We start from the raw sequence: 12140 nt of genomic DNA, 5'->3' as shown, positions 1-12140 counted from the left end.
TTGAAATGTGCCTGTTAAACTTTAGGGAACTTTAGTACCTTGAAAACAGTAAAGTATAAGTATTTTAAGATGAAAATGCCCCAGTACTGTTGTTTTGCTAGTACCATTTATAAGGGACTACTATAAAGGAATTTGTGTCCAAACTTCTGCTAATTTATCTCCTTTTTTACTTTTAAGACACACTGTTGAGAATGAAAATATTAAGCAAATAATTGCTTTGTCTATCAAAAGAAAATGGATGTTTTTACATGGTTTTATATATGTCTGCACTAAATTATTTTCTTAGAGCAGTGCTTTGTATGTGTGGTAATGCGGTTAATAGAAAGGATGTGCTCAGTCGTGTCTGATTCTTTGTGACCCCATGGACTATAGCCCACCAGGCTCCTGTGTCGATGGAATTTTCCAGGCAAGAATTCTGGAGTGGTTGCCACTTCCTTCTCCAGGTGATCTTCCCCACCCAGGGATGGAACCTGAGTCTCTTTGGTCTCCTGCATTGACAGGCAGATTCTTTACCACTAGTGCCACCTGGGAAGCCCCAATAGAAGTATAGATAATTGAAAACAATAATGAGAAGTAGTATTTGGTTTTGGAAAATTTCTTTTTAAAAATTTTAAATATAAATGGTTCTGATATTCTATAACTCAGCATTTAAATAACATTAACTGCTCTCTGTGATTTATATATATTTTATATATAAATATAAATTTCTTATATAAATCTCTTTTTTAAATTTCTGCCTGAGAACAATAAAAGTGTTATGGGGACATCAAAATTTTTGCTGTGTAAGATGAATATTCACTTATATAACGTAATATAATTTATAAATAACTAATAAAGTATATAATATATATTATGTAAAATTACAATAGTTTTCTTTCAGGAAAAAGTATCCCCATTATCTCAGAGCTCACTGTTGTCTGTCTATCTTTTATTCCTTTTCATCCTACCTACTGCAAGATATTATTCCATTAAATATTGCTTTATTTCTCAAGTTTGTAATCACCTCAGTTAATTCCTATGCCCTTGCCTGCAAATGTGTTCCAGTTAATGAGAAATTTTCCCTATTTCTATACAAAAGGAAAAACAGTCACCACTAATTCCTTTCTTTTGATATACCCATCTCCCCAAATGTCATTCTCTCTTCTCTTTGACTCCTCTCTCGCTCCATATATCATCAGTTGCTTAGCCCCTGTAACTTTTACCCCATCTTTGTCATCTCCTTGTGTAATCTGAACTTACAGAAAAAATTAACATAGTTGGAATATCCTAGAAGGATTTTTATCCCATTTTATTATTTAAATTTATGTGTTTATGTTTTTCAGAGCATTGAATGAAATGTGGAAGTGTCAAAATCTGCTCCGACATCAAGTAAAGGATTTGCTCGACTTAATTAAGCAACCCAAAGTAAGTTATCACCATTTCTGCTACGTGTTGAACAGCTGTTTCTGCGTGGAACAATTCTGACTCTAGAACCTATGATCTCTAACTTAGAACACTGAAATTTTTAAGAAACTTACTACATAGAAAAACTTAAATTTACTGTATCTGCAAAAGGTGATAACCAACAGGAAACAGAATGTGCTTCTGTGTACTCAGAATTAAGCCTTTTTTGGTAACTTTAAAAACAAAAAACAATAACAGCATTATGGAAAGCATATAAAACAGTAAAATTACACTTAATGTTGCTGCACTGAAATGCTGCCATCATCTTTGTATAGTCTTGTGGTTATAGAAAGTTTTAAAATCATGTAATTATAGTTTAGTATTTTGATATTTTTACTTACAACCAGTATTATGGTAATTTTAATGTATTACCTGGTCTTCATAATTGTAATTTAACGGTAGTTATTCATCCAATTGCTGTTGTTTGAGAATGTTGTATGTAGACCTGTAAAAGATACAATTCATCTAAAAATCAGTGTGTCTGGTCATTTTAAATTGCATCCAGGGAAAACAGCACAGTGTTATGTTTGTTTCTTTTTCAGCGTATAGTGGACTCCTTCACCCTTTCCCCACAACATACACCACCTTATGTTCATAGGACAGAGGTCAATAGAATGCAGTTATTTCATGTAAGGGAGAACATCTCCAGTTTTCCTAGGTGTAAATCTTGCCATTTGCCCTAAAAATCAGTGCGCTAATAGTAGTTGTTTGAGTGATTTATGGTGACCTCACTTTTTTCTTAACCTCTAAATCAGTAGTAGTAATAAGACATTTCTTGCCCCTTGTTTGCCTGATTGAAGCTTTACATCTGAGTAGTATTTTTGTTTTATAGGCTAACAATTATCTCTTTGTTTATGACTTATTGAACATTATTAAAGTCATAATAGCAGCCGGATAGCATTTTAAGTGTATAGGTTGTGTGTTGAGCGGTGTGATGTATGAGACTGTAATCAAGAATAGCTTTGTTGACTCTCACTGTCCCTTTAAAATTTATTTAGTGTGAGCTTCTTCTCTTGGCTTGTTCATAAAAACTCATGGTATTCCTGTTCAGTCTAGGAATAAAATGCAGGCTCAGTCCAGTTACAGTGTTTATTCCCTTCTACTTTGTGGTATTTTCCTTTAAATTGTCTTAAAATAATTAGCATGTTATCTAAGTCAAAGAGAGAATTCTCATTTGTGTGTGGTGGGGAAGAAGAAGAAACAGACTATGTGTGTGAAGAAGCAGCAGAATGGAGGAGGATAGTACTCTAAAGTGGCATTGTAGTGAAAGAAGAATTAAGTCTATTACTTAATACTCACTTTATGTTGAGAATTCTAGTAGATGTTACACAGTTAAAGTTAGAAAAAAAAAAGCTGTGTTTAATTTTTGTCTGTTTATAATTCTGCCTATTTTATCAGGAAGACTCTTAGATATTTAATGTTTCTTTGACTTCTTCCTTATTCCTTCTGATTAAGGTAATTTTTATTCTTTCTTAGCAGTGTAGCCCTTCTACTTATTTCATTTAACTTAACTGATTTGCTCAGTGTCTCTCAAAGTGACTTGCAGTATTGTGCTTTGTTGGTGATGTTTCTTTTCATTAAATAACACTAACCTGATGCAGTGAATAACTAGCATTCTTAGAAACATCACTCATACCCATGACTTTACAGAATATGTTACATGAAGCACAATGTAATGAAGACATTCATTCACTGAAATAGTATACTACCCTGATGCAGCATATAACTAGCCCTCTTGGAAAAATCTTTTGTACATGTTAGTGGCATCTTAATTGTCTTCATCTAGCGTCTTCCCAATGGCTTCCTGACTTACGTGTCATGATCCTCAGACTTAAATACCTCAGTTCAATCAGAACTATATACTTTTCAATTTTTTGTTTGCAATAGACTACCGATATGAAAACCAATGTTTCCAGATTACTTTGTTCCCCTTTTAAACTAAGTTGTCCTGTCCTTTGAGTATGCTTAAGAAAAACAAAATACCTCTGTGTCCCAAAAGGTTGATGCAGCAGTCATATCTTTTTTTTTTTTTTCTTTTGGGAGGATGACAAAACAGGATGAGGGAAGAAGTGACAAGGGTGGATTATGACTTCACTTCTATCTTTCATTCAGTTTATCAGGGGTTTAAACATGTCTAATGAAGGAGCATATACTGGTGGTCTGGGTGTGGGCCTAGAGTGTGAGTGGGTTATGCTTAACTTTCTGAAGAATATAATGAATTATTGTTAGGAGATTTTAATTTTGCATTTTTTTGTGTGATTTTCAGACAGATGCCAGTGTCAAGGCCATATTTTCAAAAGTGATGGTTATTACAAGTAAGTTACTTCAAATATTATATGTAAAATTTAAGGTTTATTTGAGACATTTCTTTCTTTGGTAGTATAAAATATTTCTCAAAGTTCCATTTTAGGCTATGATAATATAGGAAAAGATTAAAGGTTTTTGGTTGATTTTTGTGTTTTTTCTTTTCCCCAGCATACTCAACTTTCCTTTTTGTTTTTTTCTCATTTTCATTTATTTTGCATTCTGCGTGAATTATTTTGTGTTTTGGTATGAGCAAGAGCTAGATAAAGGTTTTATTACATAAATTTATTTTTGAGAATTCATTCAAATTGCTATGTAAGCTTGCTGTTAAAAGCTGAGCCTGTGCTTAGCTATTGTTTGCTCTAATGTGAATCTATCTGAAGCTAATTTCATTGTGAGTCAAAGTTTAGAATGAAGGATATACTTAATAACTGCAAATTTTTTTTTTGAAAAAAAAAAGTTAATTCACTTTTTTGCTTTCAGAGTTTTCAAATAAAATGTCATTTAATTGCTTTTAACAGGGAATACTAAAGGGTTGTGTAGCATGTCTCCTTTGTCCAGGGCAGGGAAAAGTAGCTTTTTTTGCAGGGCACTAGCTTTTCCTCTCACCTCCGAGATCCCTGTGTATAGCACGAGGGCGGAGGGAAGATCAGGAGCACCTGGGGGAGTGCTTGCACCGCGCTTCCACTTGGCTAATGAAGAGATCTTAGGTGGATTTTTGAGATGTTAACAAATGTTCCAGGATGTATGTGGAAGTATGCTAAGACACTAAAAAAGAATAGTAACCTAATTCATTGGTGTTAGACTAAGTGATAGAAACTCTGGCATGAGGAGAAATTTCACACCAAAATACCTTTTAGTCCTGAGCAGTTAAATTAGTTTTCAGTCCCTTTGGATAACTTAAAGCAAGTGATTTCATGCTATTGCTTTTTTTTTTTTTAATTCTTTTTATTTATTTAATTTATGTGGCTGCACCAGGTCTTAGTTGTGGCATGTGGGATCTAGTACCCTGACCAGGGATTGAACCTGGGCCCCCTGCATTGGAAGCATGGAGTCCTAGCCCCTGGACCACCAGGGAAGTCCCCATGCTATTGCTTTTAAATAAGTATTTCCCTGGTTGTTTGGCTGTGGACGCTATCTCCTAAAGGAGATAATCTCCTGTAGTCTTTCTGTTTTAACCTCGTATCCATTTTCTTCCAACAAGTACAATATTTCCCAAATTCTGCTCCGAGGGATGTCAATATCCTGCACATATTAGTAGTACCATCAGAAAAAAAGAGTTCCAGTGGTCAAGTATGTTTGTAGCATCTTGAATTAAAGGGATTTTTTGTTGCTGTTTTTCCCTTCCTCCTTTTCTTCTCTCTTTCCTTCCTCTCTCCCTCTCCCATCACTTTCTTTTCATTTTGTTTCTTAGGTGACATGCTTTATTGTAGCCTTAATATGATGCTGTGGAGGGGCTGTAAAGTGACTTTTCCCAAAACTGTTGATACACAGTACAGTAGAATTTTTGTGTTACGGAAATAGGGAAAGGTTACACAGTCACATAGTTGGGGGGGAGATTAGTTCTTACTATGTTCAGTCATGTAGCCAAGATATAAATGGAACTTCAGAGTCATATATGAACTTGAAGACTGCATTTACTGTATTCGTATTTCAAGATTCAACAGGTTTCTGTTACTTTTATTAGAGTCTATATTTCTGTATTACAGTTCCTATTATTAGCAGGGTCCTACTGAGTCTGGTTCTCCATTACAGTTGTGAGCAGCCAGAAAAAACGATGTTATGATGGATATTTTGTTAACTTTTGTAAGTGTTTTGATTAATGATGTATTAGGTGAGCAGTATAAAACTAATTTTTGATTCTGTAAGAACTGAGACTTTCTCATGTGGTAGTGGCATATCCGGCAGTAACCCCTGGACCATGTTGTTCAGCCTGTTTTGGTACCGAGCAGCATGCATGTGTGTGCGCATTTTCTGTGGATGCTTTAACAGTAAACAGTGCAGAACAGAAAGATGGTTTCTTCAAGGTAAATCTTACTGATCTTGATCTCTTGCTGTGAATCACAAAAGAACAATGTATGCACAAGCTCATGGGACAGTAATAAAATTGGTATTTTTCAGGTTGACATTTAAGTCCTTTAGGTATTATATGGAGTTATTTAAAATTAACCAGTTTGGTCTTTCTCTGGATAGATGGTGCTTCACAATGATTTTATGTTTCTAGGAAAAAATTTTTTACTTGTGAAAATTTACTATTAAAGGATCTTTATAATTTTTATCTCATTAAATTAAATGAATTTGTGTGTTAGGATTCTTCATCAAAGTAAATAATGAAAAATGTTGCTCTTTTATTATTTCAGGAAATATCTAAAATTGTATTTTAATTTAATTTAAGGAAATTTGCCAGATCCTGGTAAGGCTCAGGATTTCATGAAGAAATTCACACAAGTGTTAGAAGATGATGAGAAAATAAGAAAACAGTTAGAAGTGCTTGTCAGTCCAACATGCTCCTGCAAACAGGCTGAAGGTTGTGTGGTAAGGAGAGAAATTTAAAAGAGTTAATGTTTGGTGATAAGTCACTTCAGTCGTGTCTGACTCTGTGCAACCCTATATACTGTAGCCTGCCAGGCTCCTCTGTAATGTTTGGAGAAGCCCGTAAATCCTTTTTTGTCCCCTTTTGTAAAATAATTTATGTTCATTATGTAAAATTTAGGAAATATCACAAAAATAATAATATATTAAACTGTAATTACTCTATAGACACAGTTGTTAATATTATGGTGCATGTTCTTTTAAAATAAGATTATATTATACAGAGCTTTGTATATTTTACTTTTTCATTAGTCTTTTACTGTATTATCTTTAGTAGCAACATAGCACACCATTGAATATATGTGCCATAATTTATTGAATGGTCCCCACTTGTGTTACACATTTACATTTTTCCCCAGGTTTTGATTAATGTAAAATATAAATAATCTTTATAGCTTAATAATTTTACACAGTTTTGTTTTCTTTTCTTTAGGATAAATTTGCTACTGGCCAGTATCACTGTTGGAAACACAAAACTCAAACAAAAACATTATTATTTTGATAGGATTTGTAAAAATTGGTTGCTAATCACATGACCACTTTTTCTCCTTGGATATATTAGTCATTCTTATTTCTTTTGTAAATTGTGTGTTTTTAATCTTTGCCTACTTTTCTAGACTATCTGTCTTTATCTCATTGGCTTGTTAGTATGTCATGGCATTGTGTGTTAATCAGGCTGCAGGTAGTTTTCCAGTAGTTGTAGTTTAGCCCTTTTCATTTTGTTTATGATGCCCTTTACGTATGATAGTTTTGTTATCTCACTAAGTTTGTCAGTGGTCTCTTCAAGGTTTTGCCTTTGGAGTCTTGCTTATGAAATCCCATTGTACTGCAGGTCAATGAAAATATTTACTTATGTCATTATTATTTAATCTGTTTCCTGTGTATCTTCCTAAATTCTTTTATAAAAGATGATTCTTGGCTCTACCCCAGATTGACTAAATGAGAATCTTCACAGTGAGGCCCAGGAATCTGTAGTTTTAATAAGCTCCCCTGGTAATTTTGCTGGTTGAAGTTTGATATCCCGTGACTGTTGGTTTTATTCTTTTGTGTTTGTTTTCATCCTTTTGGAATATCTTTGGTGTAAGATATGAGATAGGGATCTAACTCTGCTTTTATTTTTAAATAATGTCTATTGAGCTTTTCCAGTATATTCGGTATTACAATATATTGAGTAATTCTTTTCCTGTTTACTTCAAGTGTTAACCTTTTTCCTATACTAAATTCTTAATTTAGTCTTTTTGTATTGATTTGTTTATTCCAGCACCAATACTATGCCAATAGTACTGGTACTATGTGATTTTAATTATTGTAGTTTCTTAATATTTTAATGTAATGAATTATTTAAACATACTTTTGTAATATTTTAAACATCTCCATTACAGCGTGAAATAACTAAGAAGTTGGGCAACCCCAAACAGCCTACAAATCCTTTTCTGGAAATGATCAAATTTCTCTTGGAGAGGATAGCACCTGTGCACATAGATACTGAGTCTATCAGGTATTTAATGAAAATATTGAATTTTCGTTACCATTAATTTGGTCATGCTTTAGTAGTCATTATTGAGTATCTGCTATATGTAAGGCACTAATCTCTCTATATATATATGTATATACATAATGGCTATATACTTATCTGTATGTATCTGTATGTATTTAGTATTTCATGTTATTTCTTTTAATTTTATGTACTCTTTTTGGATGAAAATTTGTCAATGCAAGCCTAATTTTTATCTGTTAACAGTATACTGGTTAGTTAGCTTGCATAGGTTAACTGATAGAAACAAGTTGCAGTTCTACCTTCTGGAAAAGAAAATAAAGTGATTATGTTATAAAACAACATATGATGCATTTCCACGGGTATCTGAGAACTAAAAATGTTATTTTTAAGACAGCTTTCATTTAATGTTTCAGGTTTGATATCACCTGACTTTGGCATCTTGGAAAATACTTCCTTTTTATGTCTGTACTTGGTTTTGTAAAATGTGGGAAGAGCTCTTCTCTTACTTATTTATTTATGGCCATGCCATACAGCATCATACCAGGGATTGAACCGCTTGCATTGGAGCGCAGAGCCATTCAACCAGTAGATTGCCAGTGAAGCTCCCCCCCCCCACCTTTGTTTGTTTGTTTGTTTTAAACTTTTCCTGAAGTGTTTCAACCAGTTGAAAAAAGGAATACTTATAAAATATGGAGAGCATATTCATTTGTTAGTGACGGGTAGTACTTTTCAGAGGTATATTAGAATCTAAAATACTACTAATGGTACACTCTGTCCTAAGTAAAGCCCTTTTGGGGGTTTTTTGGAGGGAGGGCATAAGGTATAGCTTTTGGCTTGTAACCCTCTGTAGTGGAGGAGGACACTACGTTGGATGCCTGTTTTTTATTTTGGACTCCTCTTGCCTTGTCTTTCATTTGAGGAAAGTGTTCTTCAGTTTCAAAAATAAAAGGAAGCAAAACAAAAACCGGAATCCTTTATATTATTACAAGGAAAAATCTGAATCAGACTGAAATTCATTAAATAAGCCGATGCCTTCTATATTTAAAACAATGCTAGTTAGGTATTGGCAAAGCATACTTTATACTTTTAATTAATCTTCTGTCTAGTAGTGGAATAAGAGTTTTAATCAAGAGATTATATTATAGTTGCATAAAATTGTTGATGCAGATAGTGTTCAAAGGATTAAAAGACTTTCTCTGAGAGGGTAGTGTTTGACCTGAGAGGAAGACTGGGTAAGATTTTATTTCTACAGAAATGGGAGGAGAATTCTAGGTGTTGAGTTTTATATAAGCCAAGCTAACTGGATAGAAAGGATTAAGGATATTTATATATAAGAAAATGATTGCCATCAAAATTTAAGTTACTCTATGGAGAAATTTAAGTGTTTTGAGGTGATCCTCAAAAAGCATTTGGGGTCAGATTGTGGAAAGCCTTTAGGATCTGACTTTAGAGCTTTTACTTTGTTCTTTGGTCTGTTGAGAAGCAGGAATGATTGATGGTGGACAGGAGGAGGGAAATAGAAGAGAGAGCCTGCTAAGGTGTTGTTATAATTTTCTTTGGATGACGGTAGTGGAATAGAAAGGAAAGAACATATTTGAGGAAGGTTTTAAAAGAACAACCTTAGAAACAGGTTCTCTTACTGGAAATGGGGAATAAAATGGAGGAGGAGTCAGAAGTTTATGGGGTCAAATCCAGATGATGAAGAGAATAGTAGTACCTTGGAAAGAATGAAGGGAGCTGGTGAGAAAGGATATGCTTCTTGTTTGGGCATGACAGACAGTTTTTTAAAATCAAATTACGGAAAGATAAAACCAGGTCATTGCAGTATTTTTGTAAGTTAAGATACTTGTTTCCAGAAATAATGAATTTTATGAACAAAAAGACTGAGGACCAAAGCACGTCTTTGTAGGTTGGTAATACATAAGATATGTTCAGTCATAACTAATAATAATAGGTAATAGCCATTTGTGCTTATAATGTGCAGTCTTTGTTTTATGTGTTTTAACTCATTTACCTCTCTATAAGGCAAAAAATGTTATTATTCCCAGTTTACAGGTAAGGAACAGTGAGCTACACTGATGTTAGAGTAACTTTCCTGCTGTTGGGAAGTAGCTAATGGCATTTAAACAGAGGAAGTCTGGCTCCAGTGCCCTCTTGGTTTAACCGTCACACTGCAGAAAGGTTCCACTCTCTTCCCCACCAGTAGTCATGGAGTGTCCAATTCACCTACTTTTCCTAATAGTGGCTGTTACCCTTTTCAGTCTTTGCCATTTTATAGGTGAATGATGTTGTTTAGTTGCTAAGTCATTTCCAACTCTTTGTGACCCTGTGGACTGCAGCACGCCAGACTTCCCTGTCCTTCACCATCTCCTGGAGCTTGCTCAAACTCATGTCCATTGAGTTGGTGATGCCATTTAACTCTCTCGTCCTCTGCCACTCCCTTCTCCTCCTGCCCTCAGTCTTTACCAGCATCAGAATCTTTCCCAGTGAGTCAGCTCTTTGCATCAGATTGCCAAAGTATTGAAGCTTCAGCTTCAGCATTAGTCTTTCCAATGCATATTCAGGGTTGATTTCTTTTAGGATTTACTGGTTTGATCTTCTTGCAGTCCAAGGGACTCCGAAGGGTCTTCTCCAACACCACAATTCGAAAGCATCAGTTCTTCGGCGCTCAGCCTTCTTTATGGTTCAGCTCTTGCATCTGTACATGACTACTGAAAAAACCACCGTAGCTTTGACTATACAGACCTTTGTTGGCAAAGTGATATCTCTGCTTTTTAAAACACTGTCTAGGTTTGTCATAACTTTCCTTCCAAGGAGCAAGTGTCTTAATTTTATGGCTGCAGTGAATGATGGCACTGTTTAAAGTTGAATGTTTTTTCCCCATATGTTTCTTGGCTGATTGCTTTTCTTCTTCTTTTTCTGTAAGTGACTTAGAGGAATTGTCTTTTTTTATTGATTATATGAATGCTTTATAAAATAAGGCTATTAACACAGTTTGATTGCCTTTTAAATTTGTGCTTGACATTAATAAATACTAAATTATATGACCTATCATTTGTTTCCTTTATTATTTCTTTCTGGTATCATATTAGGTAGCTATGTTTTTTACATTTAGGTTTTAATTGTTCTGGAATCCATTTCATTGTAAGGTGGACATAAGAGATCCATCCTTTTTTAAAAGCCTAGTAGCTGGTTGTATCAAACCATTTATTGAAAAATTGGTTCCTTCCTATTTGATTTGAGACATTCCCTTATTGTAGGATAAATTCTTAATAATATTTAGGGTCTTACTGGATTTTTTTCCTTTGTTTCTTTGTATTTTAAGGCTTTTATGATAAAATTTTAAATTTCGTTTAGAAAGTTCTTTCATCCCTCCTCCCTTAATATTTACTAGCTGTTCTCAAACATCACTTAATGTTTCCAGATGAGTTTATAGAATGCATGTGTAAAATTTTATCCCACACCAAGTTGTGTTCCTGTAAGATATTTTTAGATGTAGTGGCAAATGCTATTTGTGTAATACAGTTTCCATCTTATGAAAATACTTGTCTTGATTGTTTCAAATCTCTTTGCTCCCTTTATATAATTTTAGGAGTTATATACAGATTCTGTGCATTTAAAACTTTTTATTCCTAGTTATTTTATACATTTTGACTTGTCATTGTAAATAGATTTCTTCCACCCCTCGCCCCTGTATTTTTAAGGTGACTTTGGCTAATACAGAATAGTTCTGTCGATTTTTAGTGTTGGTGGTGTAACCTCACTGAACTCCTAGTATTTTGTAATAGTTTTTCAGTTCCTTCTCTTTGATTTTCCAGGTTGATGCTTTTTATCACTGGCTCTTATTCTGTGGTTTTTAGCTCAGTTGTACATGACTTAGCAACTAAACAACAGCAGTACCACCTCTACAGGAATGCCTTTCCTCACTCCCCTCGCTAACCAACCTCACTTCTTGTCCTGGCCTTCTCTCCAGTCCTTATTGTTTCTTCATTACCTTTTTTTTTTTCTTTTTTTTTTTTTTTATTAGTTGGAGGTCAATCACTTCACAACATTTCAGTGGGTTTTGTCATACATTGATATGAATCAGCCATAGATTTACACGTATTCCCCATCCCGATCCCCCCTCCCACCTCCCTCTCCACCCGATTCCTCTGGGTCTTCCCAGTGCACCAGGCCGGAGCACTTGTCTCATGCATCCCACCTGGGCTGGTGATCTGTTTCGCCATAGATAGTATACATGCTGTTCTTTTGAAACATCCCACCCTCACCTTCTCCCACAGAGTTCAAAAGTCTGTTCTGTATT

At 34.5% G+C, this 12140-nt stretch overlaps 1 protein-coding gene across 6 annotated transcripts in view; it reads left to right on the top strand.

Moving 5' to 3' along the window:
* The window catches only part of PDS5B (PDS5 cohesin associated factor B), a 172911-nt gene that overhangs the window by 89738 nt on the left and 71033 nt on the right, over positions 1-12140 (top strand). For all 6 annotated transcript variants that reach the window (XM_043892501.1, XM_043892503.1, XM_043892502.1 and 3 more), the window contains exons 14-17: positions 1323-1404; positions 3710-3758; positions 6143-6282; positions 7722-7837. In XM_043892501.1, coding sequence (XP_043748436.1) covers positions 1323-1404; positions 3710-3758; positions 6143-6282; positions 7722-7837 — 387 coding nt within the window. The remainder of the gene's footprint in view (positions 1-1322; positions 1405-3709; positions 3759-6142; positions 6283-7721; positions 7838-12140) is intronic.

This window comes from Cervus elaphus, chromosome 30 (assembly GCF_910594005.1).
Source record: "Cervus elaphus chromosome 30, mCerEla1.1, whole genome shotgun sequence".
In the NCBI taxonomy this organism is placed as follows: Eukaryota; Metazoa; Chordata; class Mammalia; order Artiodactyla; family Cervidae; genus Cervus; species Cervus elaphus.
The sequence above is the reverse complement of the archived record's forward strand: the minus strand, read 5'-3'. Positions and strand labels throughout refer to the sequence as shown.